The sequence below is a fragment of the Somniosus microcephalus genome, chromosome 11, assembly GCF_052327205.1.
Source record: "Somniosus microcephalus isolate GS21.2 chromosome 11, FLI_Smic_1.0, whole genome shotgun sequence".
NCBI classification, from domain to species: domain Eukaryota; kingdom Metazoa; phylum Chordata; class Chondrichthyes; order Squaliformes; family Somniosidae; genus Somniosus; species Somniosus microcephalus.
The window spans coordinates 31,340,435-31,363,976 of NC_140997.1; the positions used below are offsets into that span (position 1 = coordinate 31,340,435).

The 23,542-nt window shown below is 42.2% G+C and overlaps 1 protein-coding gene across 1 annotated transcript in view; it reads right to left on the minus strand.

Moving 5' to 3' along the window:
- The window catches only part of apoltp (apolipoprotein lipid transfer particle homolog), a 433,926-nt gene that overhangs the window by 21,070 nt on the left and 389,314 nt on the right, over positions 1-23,542 (minus strand). Inside the window, exons 67-71 of the mRNA XM_086000433.1 lie at positions 22,437-22,621; positions 13,583-13,785; positions 12,108-12,270; positions 8,790-8,899; positions 1,143-1,265 (exon numbers count right to left, since the gene is read on the minus strand). Of these exons, the coding sequence (XP_085856559.1) occupies positions 1,143-1,265; positions 8,790-8,899; positions 12,108-12,270; positions 13,583-13,785; positions 22,437-22,621 (784 nt within the window). The remainder of the gene's footprint in view (positions 1-1,142; positions 1,266-8,789; positions 8,900-12,107; positions 12,271-13,582; positions 13,786-22,436; positions 22,622-23,542) is intronic.

Sequence of the window (23,542 nt, forward strand, 5' to 3'; positions counted from 1 at the left end):
TGAGTCTGCACAATAACATCTGTTTACTCACTAATGAGAAACAGGAAGTATCAGTTATGGCCTTCCTCTTAACTCTTCCCAGTACATTCATACCAGATTACCTCCCTACAGTCATTTGACTGATTTACTATATACCTACTAACTGTATATTTCTTAATCTCTTCTCGTGGATGGTTAATGAAGTAATGTCTCTACTGCTCCAGGCCTGGCCTTGCATAGTCATTGCAGAATGTGTACTAATATGTGGATATATATTTTAAAAGCTTACTATGGCTATTCTTCATGGTACACCTATATTTACAAGGTGGAGATAATGAGTTGCTTTCAAAGTATCCTATAGGGCGTGTTGTGTTTGGTTTATTGAGGTTAGCAGAGAGTCGTACAACATACTCAGCATATTTACTCACGCAAAACTGTTGTGTCCCAGAAAAGCAGTACAATCCTACAATATCATACCACACTGACTCCAGCAGGAAATGCCCCGGAAATTGGCCAGGATCCGGATTTGCCAAGAGTTTTCAGGGGCCTTCTCTGGGAGGAACCTCAGCCAGTCTCAAATGTGATCTCTTGCATCAGAGGAGGCAGGGGCTGCCTACCCTTCTCCAACCCTCAGTGGAATCCGGCATAAGGTTGGAGGCCGGTAAGATGAGGTGTACCACCCTCCTGAAGGGAGCAACTAGGTCAGGGAAGCAGCCTGGGCCCCAGAGGAACTGGTACTTTAAAAAAAAATGACCCCACCCCACCTCCTGGAGAAACAATATTGTTTCTCCCGCAGGTCAAGGGAGGAGAAGCTGAGAAACCCCTTCTCTCCCTGTCGGACAGTAGCAGCTGCCAGAGTTTCCAGCCTGTGTGGGCTGACGCACGTCCTAGATGTGCCCATAATGGTACGAGCACCTCCTAGGCCTATGCAAACAAGGTGTCCTCCCACGCACCCTGCAGACAGTGCAAGGCAGTGGCAGGCTGCCATCCTGGTGTAATTGCCGGGGCTGTGGCCCCCGCAAATTTGGGGCCATTGACATTTATATCACTTTCTGATGATGTATTAGGAGGTACAGTTTATTCATGAGAGATAAGGGCACCCATTAAGACACAAGATACATAAAGCTGAGTATTTCCGCTATCGTGATTATACAGTGACTTACCACTCTGAAACAGTTTCTGAGTGGTGAATAGGTGCCTTTGAATAAAGTTTTGCAGATGTATTGAAAAGCACTGCCAAAGCACAGCTTAACCTTCTTGTCGGTAGTGCGACACGGCGCATCAATCTATTGAAAATAGAGGAAAGATATTTAAGATGTGACTCGCTGCAAAGAAATCCTGCAAAATTATCAGGAGGAGGTACTGTATTCTGTGACAAACTGTCATTAGCACAATAGTTTCCCTTGTGCTAGCCTAGTCTAGTTGTGTAGGACTAGGCAAGAGCATTTGATGGATTGCAAAACCACGAGGGAAGTGACACTTGTTTGACTGAATCTGTTGTAGAAATTGCAGCGTGTTTTCATCCTGTGCGACAATATAAATACCAACATGTGTTTGCTCATCCAGAAAGCTTTATATAAATTCTACAGCTTCATGTTCTACAGTGACAAACCCAGTGATACAAACTGCAAGTGGCTGAAGGTTTAACTTAATTGAGTACTCCTTTCTAAAGGCTTTTGTTCCTCACTGGAGTAAATGCACAGCATTCTTGACACCAATGGCACTTCTCAAAGTCAATGGCCATACCTCAGTAGACCCATCAGCAGGATAGAGCCATCATTTTCACAGGTCTTCCATCTGCCACTAGATCAATTGCCTCATTCCCTGGCCTGCTAATGCACTGAACCACTTCAGTGTATCACGTGCATGTGACATAATTCAAAATAGCATCTTGATGCTCGCACACTGATGCACTGGGACCAGCTGAACATCAATAGCTCAGGCTCCCTGCTAGGTGTGCTATGACATGATGCGTCCAGATCTGCCCCCGCACTGAACTTTAATTGAGCTGGTTCAGTGTAAGGCTTGGAACGCTGTTTTCTGTACGTAACCATGGTAAAAACAGAATGCATTAAAAAAAATCCTTCATTTTACGCTTAGAATTAACAGCCAGAACATCAAATCTTTCAGGCGGCTGGCAGTTAAAATCACCTCCAATCTCTTTCAAATGACCATTTCTCTCTGAATGTCTCAATTCTATGCAAAGGAGAAATAAATTATCTTCAATCACTTTGCAGTTTTAATCAGTAGATTTAGTCCTCTTTAACAACAGTAGAAACTACTATAAACTGAGGAACACCAACACATAAAACACAATAATACTTTACAATTCCAGAACAGAGACATTGCTACAAATGACGTAACCACATTTATTTTTATTTGTACTGATGGATTTTCTTTTTGGTCAAACAATTGCCACACTCAGTAATTTATGCAGCATCGCTGAATTCATTATGGGGGCAACATGATCAATCATTCTTGTAACTTCTTAAGCACGGAATATTTTTAAATAAAGGTTAATTGGAAAATGTGGCATATATCCATGATGGGCTTAAACGTTCCATTTTACTCACTAGAAAGACATTTGCAAAATGCTTTAGCTAACTTCTGCACTGCAATGCAGCATTATGATGTGATCACTTGTGTTTGCAGCTTTATTATATTAATAGTGATAAAAAGGTGCTTTAAAAATAATCAAATTCACTCAAGAATTAAAATCAGAAAATGCTGGAAATGCACAACAGGGTGCTCAGCATCTGACAGCCAAAGACTTTTGTTTTGCATGTGATCCTTTATCACAGTGTTGTCCAATTCATTATCCATAAGCCTCATGTGGCTCATTCAGAATCCATATGTTGCAAATGCATTTTTGATTCGTTAATAAAAAATGAGCAAGACACACCATCATTGGAAATCTTCATGGAGAGGCACAAGACATGGCTAAAGTATTAAATGAGTACTTTGCATCTGTCTTCACAAAGGAAGCAGATGATGGCGACAGTTACACTAAAAGAGGAGAGAGAAGTTATGGACAGGAGTGTAATAAATAGAGAAGACATATTAAAAAGATTAGCATTACTGAAAGTTGTTAAGTCACCCGGTCCAGATGGAATGCATCTTAGATTGCTGAAAGAAGCAAAGGTAGAAATAGCAGAGGCATTGGTCACAGTCTTTCAATTCTAATTGGATACAGGAGTGGTGCCGGAGGACCAGAGGGTTGCAAATGTTATACAACTATTCAAGAAAGGGGAGAGGGATAAACCGGGAAACCACAGGCTAGACAGCCTAACATCGGTGGTGGGGAACTTATTGGAAACCAATATCAGGGTCAAAATAAACTTTAATTTGGAAAGGCATGGGTTAATCAAGGAGAGCCAGCATGTATTTGTTAAAGGCAAATCGTGTCTGACTAACTTGATTGAATTCTTTGATGAGGTAACAGAGAAGCTTGATCAAGGTAGTGCAGTAGATGTTGTATATATGGACTTTCGGAAGGCATTCGACCACAAAGTGCCACACAGAAGGCTTATTAACAAGATGGAAGCCCATGGAATTAAGGGGAAAGTGGCGGTATGGGTACAAAATTGTCTTAGTGACAGGAAGGAAAGGGTGGTGGTGGATGGATGTTTTTCAGACTGGGAGGTGGTTTGCAGTGGTGTTCCCCAAGGGTCAGTTTTAGGTCCATTACTCTTTTCAATTTTTTATAAACTACCGAGACTCATGTGTAGGGAGCAGCATTATAAAGTTTGCAGATGATACGAAACTTGAGAATGTTGTAGATAGTGATGAGGATAGTTATAGGCTTCAGGATGACATCGACAGGATGGTGAAATGGGCAGAAGTATGGCAGATGGAGTTCAATGTGGAGAAGTGTGAAGTGATGCACTTTGGGAGGACTAATATGGAAAGACGGTATATTATAAATGGCACGATTTTGAAAAGTGTAGATGAGCAGACAGACCTTGGTGTCGACATACACAAATCCTTAAAGGTGGCACAGCAAGTTAATAAGGTGGTTAAAAAAAGCATATGTGTTACTTGGGTTTATAAATAGAGGAATAGAATAAAAAGCAGAGATCATGATAGAACTTTATAAATCACTGGTTAGGCGTCAGCTGGAGTATTGTGGACAATTCTGGGCACCACACTTCAGGAAAGATGTAAAGGCCTTAGAAAGGGTACAGAGGAGGTTTACCAGGATGTTACCAGGGATGAGGGGCTTCAGGAATGAGAAGAGGTTGGAAAAGTTAGGACTGTTCTCCTTGGAACAGAAAAGGTTAAGAGGTGAGCTAATAGAGATTTTCAAGATGATGAGAGTTTTTGATAGAGTAGATAGAAAAACTATTCCCTCTGGTGAGTGGGTCAATAACCAGAGGTCATGGATTTAAAATCACTGGCAAAAGATCTAGAGGGGCGATGAGGAGAATTTTTTTCACTCAGAGAGTTGTCAGGATCGGGAACGCTCTACCTGAAAAGGTGGCGGAAGCTGATTCCACAAATAATTTTAAAAGGGAGTTGGACGGGTACTTGAGGATGAGCAACTTACAGGGTTACGGACAAAAAGCGGGGGTGTGGGGCTAAGCACGATGGCTCTTTCAAAGAGCCAGCACAGGGATGACAGGCCGAATGGCCTCCTTCTGTGCTGTAAGTTTCAATGAGTCTATGATCTATGATTGGGCATGTGATCTCAAAATGTATTTTAACACCTTTGTGCATTTGTTAGTAAAATGGTAAGCTATAAAAGCAGAGGGGTGGATCTTGTCTTTGTACGATAGTGTAAAATGGGTAATAGCGAGTTGGCAACTCATGTTACCTCTCTCCCAATTTTTCTCAGCTGGACCAATCAGAATCACCGCTCCAGACAGGCAGAAGAAAGCAAGTCAATAACGGGCAGCTCCAACAGGGCACTTCATGGCAAAGGGCAAAGAACAAGCAGCCTCCAACCGCGTTCTGGATGGAGAGCAGGGACGGGCCTGGCACGTCTTGTGTGAGTCAACATTCTCAGCAATCACTCTCAAGTCAATGTACCACCTACACCTGCTGGACAGAAACCTAGAAGCTGCACTAAGATGCCCCGTGTCCGATTGATGCCAGAATTCCAAACTTTGGTGAAAGAGAAAGACAGCAAAGTTTTGCACTGCATGGCGGTAGATGTTTGCTAAGTAAGTATACGTGTGAAGTACATTTATTTGTATTGTGTGTCAGGCATTTTCTTCTAAAATTAGTGCATGTGGCTAAAATGCTATTATCCCCTGTGGCTAGTCACCGATTTCTATTGAACAACACTTTATTAGGACCCAGAGTATTTTAATGAAAGGTTAATGTTTTGGATTTGGACTAGTTTTCTCCTTCCGATGCAAATTGACTCGATGCATTTGCAGCATTTTCTGATTTTATTTCTGGTGTTCGGTTATCAGCTTACAAGAAAAATACATCAAACCAGGAAACAGCTCCAGTAATTGGAATGGATTCAATGTATTGTTAATAGTGAAATTGAATAGCTAGGATAAATAGCTAGGCTTCCTGAAGTGCAGATGGTTTTGTTGTAATTGCAATACAACGTTAGTAGCAACAGTTTTATTCTCTCTGGAAGGCTAACAGTTGTACATTACTGCATAAAGTCATTTGTTTAAATTGTAGATCATAATTAATTTTGATTGCTTGCTTCACTTTTCATGTTTGTGCAGGTGGACTGAAAAGGAGCTGAAGAAAGTAATACAAAGGGAGAGATAGAGAAAGAAAGAGTCTTTTGGGGTAATTGGATGCTATGCAGGCACAGTAAAAGACAGGCGACAAGAGAGAGGAGGTTTTCTGTTTGTTAATTAACACAACCCACGAATGTGGGTTAGTGTAGTATATTTATTATTTTTATATTATTACATAAAGATGAGTTTTACCAATTGAACTAAGCAAATCTGATCATAACTATTGTTTTGTATGTTCACTTTAACAATCAAGCGATGCCTCACTTAATGATAGCTCGGTCCCTCTTTGGAGAGATTGAAGAAATAGAGAGAAAGATACGAATATCCGGATCACTGTGGGATGCTATTGTTACACTTCCAAGTTATGCTAATGTACAAGTAGATACAGGGCAACATGAGTCAACTCCCATAAAAATAAGATGCTTAGACCATTGACAGGGAGTAACTGACACCACTGAAGCCAAGAAGGTACCTACAGCAGACCTGATTTCATAAGGAGGTGCATTCCATGTGCTGATAAACTCGATGTAAAAAAGAAATTTGCCTACCATCTCCCCTTTGGTCTTTTAGAGTTTTTCAACATTGAGTGTGAGGCTTTTTTCCGATTATCTAGACAAACTAATGAACTGCTTATTTTTAGTCTTGGGGAAAATGACTTCCAATTAGCATATTAACCACATTTCATCCAGGAGCCTTTTTAACCTTGTGAGAATACCATTTTGCCTAAAAATAAACCCAACGTTAAATCTAACTCACATTTTCAGAAATGGTTAGAACATTTTGAAATGTAACAACGGCCGCGATTTTTTCATTGGAGACGGGTTGGGTGCGGGTCAGGTGGTTTCCGGCTTCCAGTCCCGCCCCCAACTGCATCCGGCCCACGGACGTGATTTTACGTTGATTGACCTTGCAGGCTTGCCGGCCAATTAAGAGGAAGCCGGTCAGATGACGTCATTTGATGACATGTCATCTGCCGGTTTTCTTAAAAGGGACCACGCACAATATTTTTTTGGCAGCTGATTTCTCAGTGTTTGACAGCACTGAGGTGCTGCAAACACTGACAATCACTGTACAAAGATGAGCTCTTGCACCCAGGCTCTCCAGTGACTCCCTCCAGTGGCTGGAATAGATGGCAGCTGCAGGTGAGGTGACAGAAGCGATCTGTCACTGGTGAGAGAGGTTCTCCCAATGAAATGGCATTGGACATGGATTTCAGAACTTGTTACCTAAAGAAATGTGTAAATGCATTAAAAATTAATTTCCCAACATTTTCTTACCTCTGAGATTCACCAGTGCACCATTGGATCCTTCACACCACTTCTGCAGCTGTCATCAATCCAGAAACATTACACCAGACTCACAACACGCCACACTTACCTGGCGTGGTGTCGGGACATCGGGAAACCCGAGGCAGAAGCGTCAAAATTTAAAAATAGCCTGTCAACTACTATCAACTACCTGTTAACAGGCAGGTAATTAGCTTTAATCCTCTTCCCGCCACTAGGTGTCGGGTCCATGTGCAAATCGGGGACCCGACACTTGGGAAAATTGTTTGGAGGTGGGATTGGAACCCGCCGTCAATCAAAAGGATTTTAACCTTTGACCCACCTCCAAACCCGCCCTCTCAGTGCCGATAAAATCGCAGCCAGAAACAGTGGTGCAAGAGAATCTATAATAGCTTTAAAGAAAGGAATGGATAAACATTTCAAAAATAAAAATAAAAGGAATGGGGAAAGGGCAAGGAAGCGGGACTAAATGGACAGCCTATCAGAGAGCTGGCACAGGCACAATGCACCAAATGGCCATCTTCTTGTACTGTAAAATTCTAAAGGGGGAATTTTAAATCTCCTCAATCGGCAGGAAAGGTGTGGGGGAGCAATTAAAATAGAGCAGATGAGCTTCCCACCAAGCTTCGACATGAGTCCCGTTAGTAAATGCAAATTGGTTCCCATGGCCACTAAGGTAACATGGAATGCACCTTATGAAATCAGGTCTGCTGTAGATACCTTCAGGGTATCTTGTTGGGCCTTGAGGAACAAGAATGCTCCTTCAGGCCCCACAAGGAAAGGCCAGGCCTCACTGCTTTGGGCTCACTCTCCTAATCCGCAAGACCCTGCAAACATACCCCTGGGATTTATCTTGCTGCCTGTGTGTTTTTTTTCCCGATGCTGGTGGGCAGCCTACCAGATTTTCATCCCACCTCCCTGCTGCTGCTTTCTGCTAGAAATGGCTAGCCAGTTGACCGGCGGGATTCAACTGAGGCCCGGCAGTTAAAATTTGATTGGCTTCCAACACACACTCCCATGCGGGATTGGCATCTGCTCCCGATGCCTTCCCGCTGAGAGTTCAAATTGGCGCTATGACTCCAAAGCTTGATGAGGAAAACATCTCCCTGCAGGCACTGCAGGGCAAAAAAAACCAGTCTGGAAAATGGTTAGTGTACGTGGAACCAGGCTGCCCACAGATCCCACAATACCCATAAAATAAAAAGTAATGGATACATTTAGTGTAATCTACTCATGTGCTTTATGAAAAGTCTATATGTATGTTATAGCATATTTGAAAATATTACATAATATAAATACAAAATTTCAGATCCATTTGGCCATCACAGTAAACCAGATGGTTTCAGCTGAAGGATCAATAATTCATAGAGCAGCCATCAATACTGTGCAGGAACATGTTTCATTCTGGGTTTAATATCCTGGCTGTAGTCAACACTCTAGTAAGTTAAATGGCTCTCAATTGAGTTATTAATGTAAGAATGACACGAGCTTAGGTAGGAAAATGATTAACATTTGTAAAATCTGAATAGAGAGGTCTTTGTCTTTGCATAACATGCTTATTCTAATATACTTTTGAACACAATCGTTTATATTTTATCTCAACAACAATTAATATTTATTCAACTTGAGCTTAATATTAAATTCACTTTGACAATAGGCATCTTCTCAGTTTTTCACATTAATATTAACATAACAATTCCATCATTGGCTGTGGAGGTGTCTCAGATCTGTATTTCATAAGGATTGTAGTTTGTTATTAGAAAGCATGCAGTGACGGTAACCTGCCCGCTCCCCCAGCGTGCTGGAATCAATACTTTACCTGCCACTTCTGTGCAAACTCTTGCACATTCTCAGTCTGTGAGTGGTTGGGTAGCGTGAACTCATTTCCAGCTTCATTATCATTAGTTCCGAACAGACCAGCTGACATACCTACAAATAACAAGTAAAAACCTGTATAATAAACTCTGTTTAGTCATTTCTTTCAGTTGGCGTTACATATCTATTTTGATGTAAGCATTTTTGCAATTGCTATTGTTATTGGCACTCTTATACAACAAGAGACTGTCAAATTATTAAAAAGAGGCACCATTAACAATAAAAGTCATTGCTATAACTTTGCTGTTTGTTATGATGATGTAATTTACTGTGTCGCAAAATGGCATACGTCATTTGGTCTATTTCTCTGGCTGATTTTTGCTTCAGTTATTTTCTGCCCCGATTTTCTACCCATCTCTCCTGAACGCCGACATTCACTTTTGTTGGGTCTATGCTTCCTTAGACATGAGCAACCCTCTGGTACCTTGCCCAAGTGACCATGTGTAGGCCTAGACATTGAGTTCCAGCAACCAATTCGATGGTGAGAGGCATTACAAATGGGCGCAATCCTGTCCCCATCCAATGTCTACACATGCACTTTACAGCATGAACTACTGGATTGTTGCCAGGACTGGGAACCTTGACTATTTTTGATTTACCTAGTGCAGGGGGGCCTACCCTGTCCTGGCCAGCTCTGTACCACATTAAGTGGTATATTTATCACTATGACCTAAGGGGGTTTGCTTATTCTACCCCTCTATCCCTGTAACCTCCTCCAGTCCTACAACTCTCCGAGAACTCTGCATTCCTCCAATTCTGGCCTCTCGTGCATCCCCGATTTCCTTTGCCCCACCACTGGCAGCCTTTAGCTGTTTAGGCCCTAAGCTCTGGAATTCCCTCCTTAAACCTCTCCACCTCTCTCCTCCTTTAAGACACTCCTTAAAATATACCTCTTTGACCAAGCTTTTGGCCACCTGTCCTGATATTTCCTTATGTGGCTCGGTGTCAAATTTTGTCTGATAACGCTCCTGTGCAGCACCATGGGACCTTTTACTATATCAAAGGCTCTATATAAATGCAAGTTGATGCTCCCTTTAGAGGAGTTCCAGTCTTAATCCAGATAAAAAACATTCAAATAGCCACCAAGATTTTACATATAAACAGTAAATACAATGACTTGGATATTAATTTTAAATCACATCTGAAACTATGCAGTCACAGGAAGCTAAACATCCGGAAAGGAGATTCCACCCTTTTTAAAATTAGAAATATTTTATTAACAAGCAGGACCCTCTGCCAAATGTTCTGGATTCCATGTTGCACAAAAACCCATCTTGTCCCTTGCATCTTCCATCACCAGGGATCTAGTCTATGACTGCTTCCTGTTGTTCAGTGCCTTCTGGGAAAGATGAAATCAGTGCAATTGGCTGGTGCAGCAAAACTCTACAACTTTACGATAAAACTTTCCAGAGATTTTTGGACCATGAAAACAATATTTGTTCTGTTATGAGCCAAACATTTCTGGAAAGTTTTACAGCACTGCTACACAGCACAGGCTGTGATGATGCCAAGCTTCTTCGAATACAATGCACAAATAGTGGACAAGAGCGGTTAAATCTTATACGATAACATTTTCTGTGTATATCCTATGCATTGAGTCTGCCATCTATTTCGTGATTGTGGAGCTGCCGAGACATTGGCCAATTTTCTTCTTTATTGGTTAAGTGTTTTGGTCTCTGTTTTTCTCCTTTTCAATTGGTTATTTTCTACTATTATATTACATAAAACCTTTGGCTCATAGCAGAGTAAATACTACTGTCTTATAATCAGAACATTTCTGCAACGGTTCATTTTAGAAATTTGCTGCTATGCATCAGCCAATGAGAGCGATTCGATTTTTCCAAAGAACACATTGCATAACAAGCAGTCACATACATTTTCTCTCTAATCCCATTCCATCAAAAAACAAACTCTACCCAATTATAATTCAACCAAAAATCTACTCAATCAAACATTCTCCCCTAGATATATACCAAAACAACTCCCCACCCACCTCACTACATGCCCCTAAAAATAAAATTTATAACATAAAAACAATAAAAGTTCAACAATTCAGAAAATTAACCCATAAGCTTACCCGCCCCATCTTCCAGTCACTCTAAGAACACATGCCACCCTCGCACATTCCAAACACACCTGACTGGGCCTCACCAACACTGACAGCCTCACGTACACCTTTACCTGTCTTGCCAGCCCAGCTCAGCCCACCCAGCTGAGGCTAATAGTTTGAGCCAAATGTCCATCATGGGCCACTGTGCTGCCCAGCCTCCAAAACAACACAGGCAGAAGGAGTACAATTAGAAGGAGAGGATGACATTATATAATCAAGCAACCAGACTACAACTCTCAGAATCCAGGCCCTGGGCATCGTCATTCACTCCCTCTTACTCTGCAGCAGCCTCTACTCCCGCTGCACTCTCCTGTCCACCGCCCTGACCTGGCTGCCCAAGACAAATGCAGCCTGGACTTCACCAGCCACTCCCTTGCCTCACTTACTTTTAGAAAGCGCAGTGGACAAATTGATCCTTTAATAAAAGACTAAAATTATTTGGAGATTACACTGAACGATATTATTGTACAGACACTTAATGTATTGATATCAAATTCCTTTCTCCTCTATTTTAACAGAGGCATTAATCTGTGTAAAAGAAACACAGAGGAATTTGATACAAATGCATTAAGTGTTCATATGATGATATCACACAGTGTAATTTTTAGGCATTATTTTTTAAATGAAGGCTTCAACATGATAGTATTTCACTGGGTAACATCTAGGCGAAAGAATTCATTATGATCTTGTCATTTAATCACAATTTATGCTGTTAAGGGTTAATATATAATAAAAATGCATGCAAAGGCTATTAAGTATAAAAATAAATATTATTTGTCCAAATAACTAGATTCTAAAAGAGAATCACAAAAGGAGGATAATTACAGTGAGTATAAGAGCAAATTGAGGATTGCAGGAAAGACATTTTAAAAACAAACAAAAATTAAGGACTAGCATAGCAGATAATGTAAAAATATTAAGCAGGATATTAAAATAACGTTTAATATTTTCATCTATAAACAGTATCAGATGACATAACCTAGTAATAGAAGACATTGCCATCTGTTTCTAAATACTTGGCAGAGGTTTGTGTTTATAAGTAAACTATTTAAAGTTCCATCATTTTCAAACAGGGTGGGGTTCCCCTTTAAATGGGCAAAGCACACTTACACTATGGTTACAACTTTAAGTGTGAATATTCCTTGCACTAACCATGGTACCACCCAGGGAGAGTTAGACTGCAGATTTCATGTTGCATATCACACGATACAGTAACTCCATTTTGATTTGACACCTTGACTTCATTAAGATCCTTTTTGACTGTCACTCCATTCTTCACCAAAGGCAGTTCACTGGCTTTGCAGTTCTCCTCAACCTATGGAAAACAACTTGTTTTATATTTTTATTATTTTATTGTATTATCTAATTATTCTATTTCTTTTTAATAAACAAAATAGGTTGAGACACTAAAAAGCTCAGAAGAAGCACGGTGGCATAGTGGTTAGCACTGTTGCCTCGCAGCGCCACGGACCCGGGTTCAAATCCGGCCTCGGGTGACTGTCTGTGTGGAGTTTGCACATTCTCCCCGTGTTTGCGTGGGTTTCCTCCGGGTGCTCCGGTTTCCTCCCACAGTCCAAAGATGTGCGGGTTAGGTTGATTGGCCATGATAAAAAAATTGGCCCTTAGTGTTAGGGGGGATTAAATATGTGGGGTTACGGGGATAGGGCTTGGGTGGGATGGCTGTCGGTGTAGGGACCGGGTGCTAGGGTTTGGATGATCAGCCATGATCTCGTTGAATGGCGGAGCAGGCTCGAGGGGCCGAATGGCCTACTCCTAGTTTCTATGTTTCTATAACCAGTGGGTATTAAAAGGTAAGCCAGATAAGATCCAAACTTCCACATGAATTGATTGTATCCGTGCCAATTCACAAATATTGCCATCATGGGATAGATTTTCAACTTGCCTCTCGAGTGTAAAACTGGCATTGCTGTGCCAATCCACAACCCCAGTTATACGCCTGGGTGGCAAGTTGGAAATCTACTTACGTTCAATAAAAGCCGAGAATTAAATAAAGAATGAGATTGGACACTGGCTTACATATCTCTGCTGTTTTAAAAATGTATTTGCAGCAGCATGTATTCTTATAATCAGTCAGCATAACTGCTTAATGGTACAGGGGATTTACATCATTTTTATGGTTAGAGGAACAGAATAAAGTGACTGCACAGACACAACTTTAAAGAACAAAGCAGTCGGAAAAATGTTAAAAGCCCCACATTCTACGCCTTCAACTCAAATAATTTTTTACTGAAGAAAAATTGAGTTTCCAGTCGGTCGAATGAAGCAGTTTCAATAAAACTGCACGGGAAGCATTTTTGCAATGATTCAATTGGGATTAAGCAACTTTGAAAACTTTGGATTAAGAGTAACATTAACAGTGACATCCAGTGCTCCCTTTAAATATCACTCAGTAAACAAAAGACAGCTTCCCTGAGACAGGCTTTGACCTTCTGAACATCATTTATAAAGACAACCACTGGATATATTTGTCAACCATTACATCCTTTCCAGGTTGTTTCATCTTAAATGATTCTTACTCCAAGCAGAAGTTGATGTACATCGGTATGGGTGTGATGGGGAAGAGAGCAGCTAGGTTAGCCTGAACTTGAAAGCAGGTGTGTTTTTACCTTTACTCCTGGGTAGATATCAATGGTGGTCTGATTCATTTCCACATGGAGGGAGTTCCTGCCATCACTCTCGTGGTTCAGTAACACCGTGAATGTGTTCTTCTGGAAATCTTTAGCTAAAATAAAACTGCACTTGCTGGCAAAATCATACATCTTCCCATCAAATGTCACATAATGTTTGCTTCCAATGAGTAGGGCTTGATCTATGGAACATTTAAAGAAAGAGTTTCAAGATTTCATAACGTATTGCCCCAAATATAAACATTCACATTTAGATTACTTTTAAATTAAAAACAGATTTCAAATAAGTACAGAACATCTTTCCCCTTTGGTGCCGTGCAATGAACACTGTTGCCAAGATTGGTTTGCAAACAAGTGAAAACTGGATTTTACCAGTTATGTTTTGCATTCTAGCCCAATGTTAAAAAATACTTCAGAATAATAAATTAGCTAGCATGTGGTGTGTTACTTTCATAAGACTGAATGCCCATATGGTGTAACACTGACGTTCTGCCACTGCTTGGGAGATTATATTAGTGAGAATCACAAGATAAATATGCCCACTTTAGCTCAGCCGTCCAGATAGAAAAGACTGCGGGCAGGATTTTCATTGGGCCGTGGAGGCGGGATTGGAGGCGTGTGGGGGGTTAAAATCCCGAAATTGGGGGGCACGAACCCATCCCGCCTCCATGCCAGTTTCAAAGGAGGCGGGTACCCGACCCGCACTGAGACCCGCCTCCCTGACGCGGGAAGGGGATTAGTGCCAATTAACTGCCTGTTAACAGGTAGTTAACAGGCAGTTTTTAGCCTAATCCTATTTTTATCCCTGAAGTGTGGGATTCCCGACGGCTCCAAACCACGCCAAGTTAGCGAGGTGGGCTGTCGGGCTGAAGGGCTTGGAGGGGTCGAAATGTCAGTGTTCAGGTGAGTGATGGGTGCATGAGTGCAGAGGTAAGTGTGTTTGGTGTGTTTAAAGTGTTTAAAGAAGTTTTACTTACCTTTACAGCCTTCCTTCCTTCAGGTCTTGGGAGTCCTTCATCTCACCGGCACAGAAAGCAGAATGGCCGCGATCTGTCAAAAGTTGCAGCATTCAGCTTTCTGTTCTGGGGAGATCTCTAAATCATCCCGAGAGGAAGGAATTAACTTGTAGTACAGATTGTCAGTGTTTGACAGCTTCAAACAGCTGTGAAACGCTGATATTTCATCTGTCAAAAGGTCTTGACAGATGAAATGTCAATCTGTGACGTCACCTGTTGCCGGGTGGCCCTTAATTGGCCTGCTGAGCCCGCTGGGCGGGCTCAACAAGGTCAATCAAGTCAAAATCGCGTGGGTTGGCTACAACTCGACGGAGGCGGGACTACAACCCCAAAAGTTGTAGTCCCGTCTCCTCAATGAAAATCCAAGTTCCTCATCACACAGCTCTTGAATAACGCTTAGGTCTTCGCCTCTATATCTACCCAAGTGTTAATTACTCTTCGTGTGAAAAAATTCTCATTGACATCAGCCCTAAATCCTTTTTTTGCAGGTGCCCTTATTTTTTAAATGGTCATTGTATATACAGGTACTGTAAAAAAAACTTCAGTAAAATGGGGAGTTCTTTACCCAGCATCCACAACGGCAGAGAAACCGCTCGATCCCTGGGATAGAGCCACGCAAGCATTCAATCCCAGAGATAGAGCGGTTTCGCTGCCGCTGTGGATGCTGGGTAAAGAGCTCCCCATTCCAAAAAAGTCATTCCTTTCACAAAACCCGCTTGCGTGTCCTGTGGTTTAAGTTGTAAAAGGGCTTGGTGCATTGAAGGCTGTCGTAGGTTGTAATTTGCGAGAGTCTGTGATTTCAGAGTGCCTCTTGTATATTTTACCATGCAAGTTATTTGGGACTCTCAATAAGTGTTTGTTTTTTGCAGGTGTTCATTTTTTGGGAGTGTCTGTTTCTACAGGCTCCACTGTCTGTTTTTATTCCTCAGTCCTGCCACATTCCATTGAATCCTTTCCATGTGATGGCTACATTGGCTTAATAGGACTTTTCAATGGAATGTGACTGTGTGTGACGATCGGTGATGTTCCACATTCTGACCACCAGGTACTGTAGCACGGAATCTTTACATTCAACCCTCACTCTCTCCGTCTTCTCTCTAGGTTTGTAATTTTAGATGGTAACTTTATTTCTTCTAGGAGGTATTTTAATTCTTAGTAGGTATGTTAATAATGGATGGATAGATTTTTCATTTACTTCTTTGTAGCTCATCACCGAAGCTGTCCTTCGGAACCCATTCTGTTTCCTATTTCAGCAGACTTTGCCACCAAGCCTTGAGCTGCCTGCTGCATCTGGTAATAGTTTATTAAAGAAAACTTGCCACTTGTTCTCTCAACTCCTCCGTCCAGGTTCTCCTCAGTATCCTCTGGCCCGACTCACCACCCCAAAGCTCTTCCCATTGCTGATTAGTCCCTGCTGGACGGTGGCCCTGCCCCCATCTTTCGGCTCCCCGCTCTCAATACCAGCACCACTGCTCTTAGCGTTGGCTCATGGCCTGTGTGTGTGTTACTCTTTCCCACTCCCAGCCCAGTTGCCGCTGTCAGTGCTCTGTCCCCCATTGCCCATACATTCGTTGGGGGCAATTTTCAAGGCCTACGCTGGGCAGGAATGGGGTAGTAGAGCTCTGTAAATCACGGCGCAGCACTGACTGCCCGATTCCTGCTCCTGCTACCATGATTTCCAACATGTTTCAGGCAGGAGGCTACTTTTAGTATTCTTATCAGTGTCCTGCGCCATTTGTAGGACCCCAACGCAATTTTCAAGTACCAATGGAGGGAGTGCTGCCATTTATATTTTTAATATTTTCATTAAAAAAAATGCCGTTCACACTCGAACCTCTACCATCTCACTAACTGGGCTGACTGTTGGCTATCCCATTCAGCCTCACTATCTCGACTCCAATTCTCACCTGTCCTGTTACTTCTCACTACATCTCTCCATCCCCTCCTAAATTTTATTTGAAAAATGGCTGCCCGCACGCAGCCTGGAGCGCACTGCTTCCCGCTATGTACCCAGACTTACTTTATAGTGGAGCTTCCAATTGTTATCACTTCCCTAATTTTATCAAGGCTAATCAGCTCCAGTTTCTCTCGTCTTCCTTCACAGCTCAGTATTCTGACACAGGGGATCAGCCTTAGAATCATACAATGATACAGCACAGAAGGAGGCCATTTGGCCCATCGTGCCTATGCCTGCTCTTTGAAAGAGTTATCCAATTAGTTTCACTCTCCTGTTCTTTTTCCATAGACATGCAAATGATTCCTTTCCAAGTATTTATCCAATTCCTTTTTGAAAGTTATTAATTAATCGGCTTCCACCACCCTTTCAGGTCATGCATTCCAGATCATAACAACTCATAGAATGGTTACAGCACGGAAGAAGGCCATTCGGCCCGTTGAGCCCGTGCCAGCTCTCTGCAAGAGCACCTCAGCTAGTCCCACTTCCCCACCCTTTCCCCGTAGTCCTGGAATTTTTTTTTCCTTCAGGTACTTACCCAACTCCCTTTTGAAAGCCGTGATTGAGTCTGTCTCCACCACCCTTTCAGGCAGTGCATTCCAGATCCTAACCACATGGATTTTTGGAAGGCATTTGACAAAGTACCACATAGAAGGCTGGTTAACAAAATTGAGGCTCATGGAATAGGTGGGTCAGTGGCAGCTTGGATAAAGAATTGGCTTAAGGACAAAAAACAGCAAGTTGTTGTAAATGGCTATTTTTCAGACTGGAGGATGGTAGACAGTGGTGTTCCCCAAGGGTCAGTGCTGGGGCCACTGCTTTTTTTGATATATATATAAATGACCTGGATATTGGAATACAGAGGAGAATTTCTAAATTTGCCAATTACACCAAACTTGGGGGTGTGGCAAACAGTGAGGATGGTACCAATCGACTGCAAAAGGACATAGAAAGACTAGCAGAATGGGCAGACAAGTGGCAGATGGAATTTAATACAGAGAAGTGTGAGGTGATGCATTTTGGCAGAAAGAACAGGAAGAGGCAATATACACTTAATGGCACAGTTTTAAAGAGTGTGCAGGGACAGAGGGACCTGGGAGTTAATGTGCATAGGTCCCTGAAGGTGGCAGGACATATTGAGAGAGTGGTTAACAAAGCATATGGGATCTTGGGCTTCATAAACTGAGGTATTGAGTACAAAAGTAGAGAAGTTATGCTGAACCTTTATAAAGCGCTGGTTAGGCCACAACTGGAGTATTGCATCCGGTTTTGGTCACCACATTTTAGGAAGGATGTGAAGGCCCTTGAGAGGGTGCACAGGGGATCTTAGCTACAAGGACAGGTTGGAGAAGCTGGATTTGTTTTCATTAGAGCAAAGGAGGTTGAGGGGTGATTTGATAGAGGTGTACAAGATTATGATGGGTTTGGATAGGCTATACAGGGTAAGGCTGTTCCCACTAGTTGAAGGTACAAGGACAGGGGACAGAGGTTTAATATTTGGGCAAGAGATACGGGGGGGGGGTGTGAGGGAAAACTTTTTTATGTAGTAAGTGGTGATGACCTGGTACTTGCTGCTGACAGGAGTGGTGGAAGCAGAGACACTCAATGTTTTCAAGGGGAGACTGGATAGGCACTTGAGGGAAATAAACTTGCAGGGCTACAGGGATAGAGCGGGGGAATGGGACTGACTGGATTGCTCGACAGAGAGCCGGCACGGACTCGATGGTCTGAATGGCCTCCTTCTGTGTCATATGACTCTATGACACTATGACACTTGCTGCGTAAAAAAGTTTTTTCTTATGTTGCCTTTGGTTCTTTTGCCAATCACCTTAAATCTGTGTCCTCTGGTTCTCGAACCCTCTGCCAATGGGAACAGTTTCTCTCTACCTACTCTGTCCAGACCCCTCATGACTTTGAACACCTCTATTAAATCTCCTCTCAATCTTCTCTGCTCTAAGGAGAACAACCCCAGCTTCTCCAGTCTATCCACGTAACTGAAGCCCCTCAACTCTGGAATCATTCTCGTAAATCTTTACTGCACCTTCTCTAAGGCCGTCACATCCTTCCTAAAGTGCGGTGCCCAGAATTGGACACAGTACTCCAGTTGAGGTCGAACCAGTGTTTTAAACAGGGTCATCATAATTTCCATGCTTTAGTTCTCTATACCTCTATTTATGAAGCTCAGGATTCTGTAAGCCTTTTTAACGGCTTTCTCAACCTTCCCTGCCATCTTCAACGATTTGTGCCCATATACCTCTAGGTCTCTCTGTTCATGCACCCCCTTTAGGGTTGTACCCTTTAGTTTATATTGCCCCTCCTCATTCTTTCTACCAAAATGTATCACTTTGCACTTTTCTGCATTAAATTTCATCTTCCACGTGTCCATCCATTCCACCAGCCTGCCTATGTCCTCTTGAAGTCTATCACTATCCTCCTCACTGTTCACTATACTTCCAAGTTTTGTGTCATCTGCAAATTTTGAACTTGTGCCCTGTACGCCCAAGTCCAAGTCATTAATATATATCAAGAAAAGCAGTGGTCCTAGAACCGACCTCTGGGGAACACCACTGTATACCTTCCTCCAGTCTGAAAAACAACCTTTCACCACTACTCTCTGTTTCCTGTCACTTAGCCAATTTCGTATCCATGTTGCCACTGTCCCTTTAATCCCATGGGCTTTAATTTTGCTAACAAGTCTATTAAGTAGTACTTTGTCAAATGCCTTTTGAAAATCTATATACACAACATCAACCGCACTACCCTCATCAACCCTCTCCGTTATTTATTGCTGTTGTCTGCACTGCCTCCAGGGCTACAGTGATTCCCTTGTGTCTTATTGACCAAAACTTGACAATATTCAAGGTTTGGTCTCACCAGGGCACTGTAACAATTTTAGCATAATGTCTGACTTTTAGTTCACTTCATTGATTGTTACTTCAAAGTGACTTGAGACATTAAGATTTGAATGGAATGAAAAGCAGGCAGGTTCTGCCAGATCACTGGGTCATGACAAATATCTACTCCCTGAATTGCATAGCAAACAAAAATGCAACCCTGTTCCCCACTCCCCTCCCACCCCCACCCTTCCTGGCCATTGAGCAGTCATTCTTGGATTACACATCAAAAATCACAATCATACCCCAACACCCCCATGGAATAGAAACCTTTAGAATGGGACGGAGACTTCCTCCCGCTCCACCGAGTGGAGATTTAGACACAGGTCCGCATTGATCCTCCATCCCCTCCCTCCACTGAGCAGAGATTGCCGGATTGGATTTCAATCCGAAAATAAGCCAAACTATGAACAAAAATAATGAGTTTGGAGCAAACATTTATCCTCAATCCCATTCCCACAATGATCAGAAATTCCATATTGGAATGCAAGCCCACATTAAATCTTACCTCACATGGAGTTTAAATATTGGTATCATTCCCCAACTTCCCATTGGATTTACCCACCCCACAATCCTTCCCAGTACTGAGCATCCTTCCTCCCAAGGAGCAGAAATATCTAGAAGATAGCCCAGCCACGCAATGGATTTCCTCCCTGCCTCCTCCTTTGCCTTCTCTCCCTTCCACCTCCTCTCCTCTTTCTCCTCCTCCTTACCTCTTCCCACACGTCCCCCCCCCTATCTCCTTACCTCCTTCCTCTCGCCTTCTCCATCACACAGGAGATGGGGAGTGTTAATAGAGGATTGTAATCCAGTTCCTGAATGTGATGCCAAAGCCATTCTTTCCAGTGTTTTTAGGAGGAATGTGCAGTTGAACTCAGTCAAATATCTTTGTTGCATCCAAGAAGAGTACCAGGGTAGGTGTACCACAGTCACCTGGTGTTGGCCCTGGAGAGGCAGCTCTACATAAAACCTGTTTGCTCTGGACAGGCCAGCCCACAGATGACAGTATCTAGTCTGGAGGCTAAGATCATCGCTCGTACTTCATAGTGTGCAGTGGCAATAATAGGTTTACTCTAGCTTTTTCTGTTATTTAACTATTCTCTTTAGGCCATCAGTTTTATCCGTATTTGCATCCTTTATGGTTCTCACTTCTTTCCTGACCACTTTCTTGCTGTTACATAACTAGAAAAAAAATCTCTTGCTGTTATATGTAGCGTCTGTAGCTATTTTCATTTCCAAATTAATCTTTTCCCCTCTTGGTGTGTTTTTGGATGTTCTTGTACTCAGATCCCCTGACCTTTCTCCCTACAGGCTTTGCAGAGTTTGTTCTTCAGAATTGTTTCAAATTAAAAGATGTTAACAAGAATCATGGACTTGATCAGAGGATGTTAACAAGAATCATGGACTTGATCATAGGATGTTAACAAGAATCGTGGACTTGATCATAGGATGTTAACAAGAATCATGGACTTGATCAGAGGATGTTAACAAGAATCGTGGACTTGATCAGAGGATGTTAACAAGAATCATGGACTGGGTCAGACTGTACCCAGAATAAGGTGAAAGAGACTAGCTCGGACATTAGAACAGAACTTGTGATCGGGAAAGGCTGTGGGATTGAATTGGGAAGTGAGACACAGTATGGATAAGATGTAAGAAGTAGGAAAATAAAATAGGGGCAAGACCTGCTTCTGGAAATGGGGTTTATGAATTTGGGTCAGTTTAGATCAGATCAGATTAATCCATGAGAAAATAGACTAGTTTTGCTCACCGCTATTATATGCTGCCGTAAATTGGTCAATTTGTCAAATATCATGCGTCTGTCATAATTCTAACGCTTGTTTTTCTAAATTCAGTGTTGCTACGGATGGATAACCACAACCAGATAACATAAGTTACCTCTTGTGCCACCAACTGTAAGAGACTCTGTCAGGTAGGAAACAATCATAAGGGGGAGAGAGCGGGAATATGGTATTGAGATAGAGGATCAGCCATGATCATATTGAATGGCGGAGCAGGCTCGAAGGGCCGAATGGCCTACTCCTGCTCCTATTTGTCTATGTCTATGTTTCTATAAGGTGCTGCCACATCATCAGAAAGTATTTTAATGCAATGGGGCAGATTTCCTGCTTCTTGTATGTTCCTGGTTGTACTGGATGATCTGGGGCCTAGCAGAAAATTTGGCGGGCAGATTTTACGCCTGTAAGGAAGCACACCTGTTGTTCTGTTCAATGGAAACACCAGGTGATCCAATACGGGTAGGCGCTGGAACAAGAAAATCTTCAGAATAATTCTCTAAAGACAGACCCAATGGCAGGAGCTATTTAATCAATTTGCAATTTCTTTCTGAAAAAACGTTTTACTGGTAAAACACATTTGAAGTTCTTTCTAAATTCAATTTTGGTAACTGTTAGGTTTTCCTTTTGTAAATCGAACTCAGAGTATTTCTTTGAGAGACAGTTTACCATTGGTAGATTTTTGATGTTTTTCACATTTTTCTTCAAATATAAAAATACTAGGGTAGAATTTCTCACTGCTGTAACTTCAGTGTAAGAGCAGCGGAAACTCTCGAGAAATGGCATAAGTGGTCATTTTTAGCATTTCCCCAGGGGTTCAGCCGAAGTTGCGTCAGTACATCGGGAGAACCTCCACGGACATGTCAAGCGACCGTGAATTAGTGCCATTTGTGTTTTCTTTAAAAACGTTTGTACTTGTGAGTACCTGAAAATCAGTGAAAAAGTGTTACGTTTTGAGAGGTGCAAATGCAGGTATCCGAATCCCACAGTCACCCACACATCATGCTGGCATGCTATTAGACACTTCGAAACAAATCCATTTTTGTTGAGTAAGTAATTCATAATAAGAATGCATTTATATAGCGTATCACTTAGAAAATTCTCAGAGTGCTTCACATAATGAGTTATTTTGAAGTCCACTGACTGTTGCCTGTTAAGTAGGCAAAAACTTACGTTCAAACGGGCTGTCCATCATCCTGCGTTTTAGTCTGTAATATTCTGCTACTGGGTTTATGTTGTACAGGCTCCTGAGGGCCTTTATCAGCTTGGTTTCAACAAGGTAGTTGGTAATATTAGCCACATCAAGCAACTGCTCCCCCATAGGCAACAACGGCACATTCACAGTGACAGAGCAATCTCTGCAAAATAGGTTCATTACACATGAAGAATGAAAGCTATCAGTACTTTATTGAGTCTACTGAATCTAATTTAACTGCAATGTGGCAATAAATGTTTATTAACTAGTCCGAAAATGAGCTTTTCAAATGTTACTTTTATGGCTTGTTGAATGCCAGTAATATTGAAAGTACCTGCATTTATATAGCATCATTTACAGCCTCCTAATGTCCCAAAGTGCTTCAGAGCCTGTGAAATACTTTTGAAGTATAGCCACCATTGTAGTGTCGGCAAATATGGCAGGCAATTTTCACGCAGCAAGGCCGTACAAACAGAAATGAGTGAAATGACCAGATCGTCTGTTTTTAGGTGTTCTTTGATGGATTAATGTTGGCCAGAACACTAGGAGAACTCCCCTGCTCTACTTTGAATAATGCCTGGGACCTTATCCATCGACCTTGAGATGTTTAAGAAATCCAGATCGTTCAGTACTAATGATCTGTAAAATTTGCATTAGTAACCTGGTATATGGTTATCTTAGAAACATAGGCAAATAGGAGCAGGAGTAGGCTATTCGAGCCTGCTCCGCCATTCAATACGATCATGGCTGATCCTCTATCTCAATACCATATTCCCGCTCACTCCCCATACCCCTTGATGCCTTTTGTGTCTAGAAATCTATCTATCTCCTTCTTAAATAGTGACTTGGCCTCCACAGCCTTCTGTGGTAGAGAATTCCACAGGTTCACCACCCTCTGAGTGAAGAAATTTCTCCTCATCTCAGTCCTAAATGTCCTACCCCATATCTGGAGACTGTGATCCCTCGTTCTAGACCCCCCAGCCAGGGGAAACATCCTCCCTGCATCCAGTCTGTCTAGCCCTGTCAGAATTTTGTACGTTTCAATGAGATCCCCTCTCATTCTTCTAAACTCTAGTGAATGCAG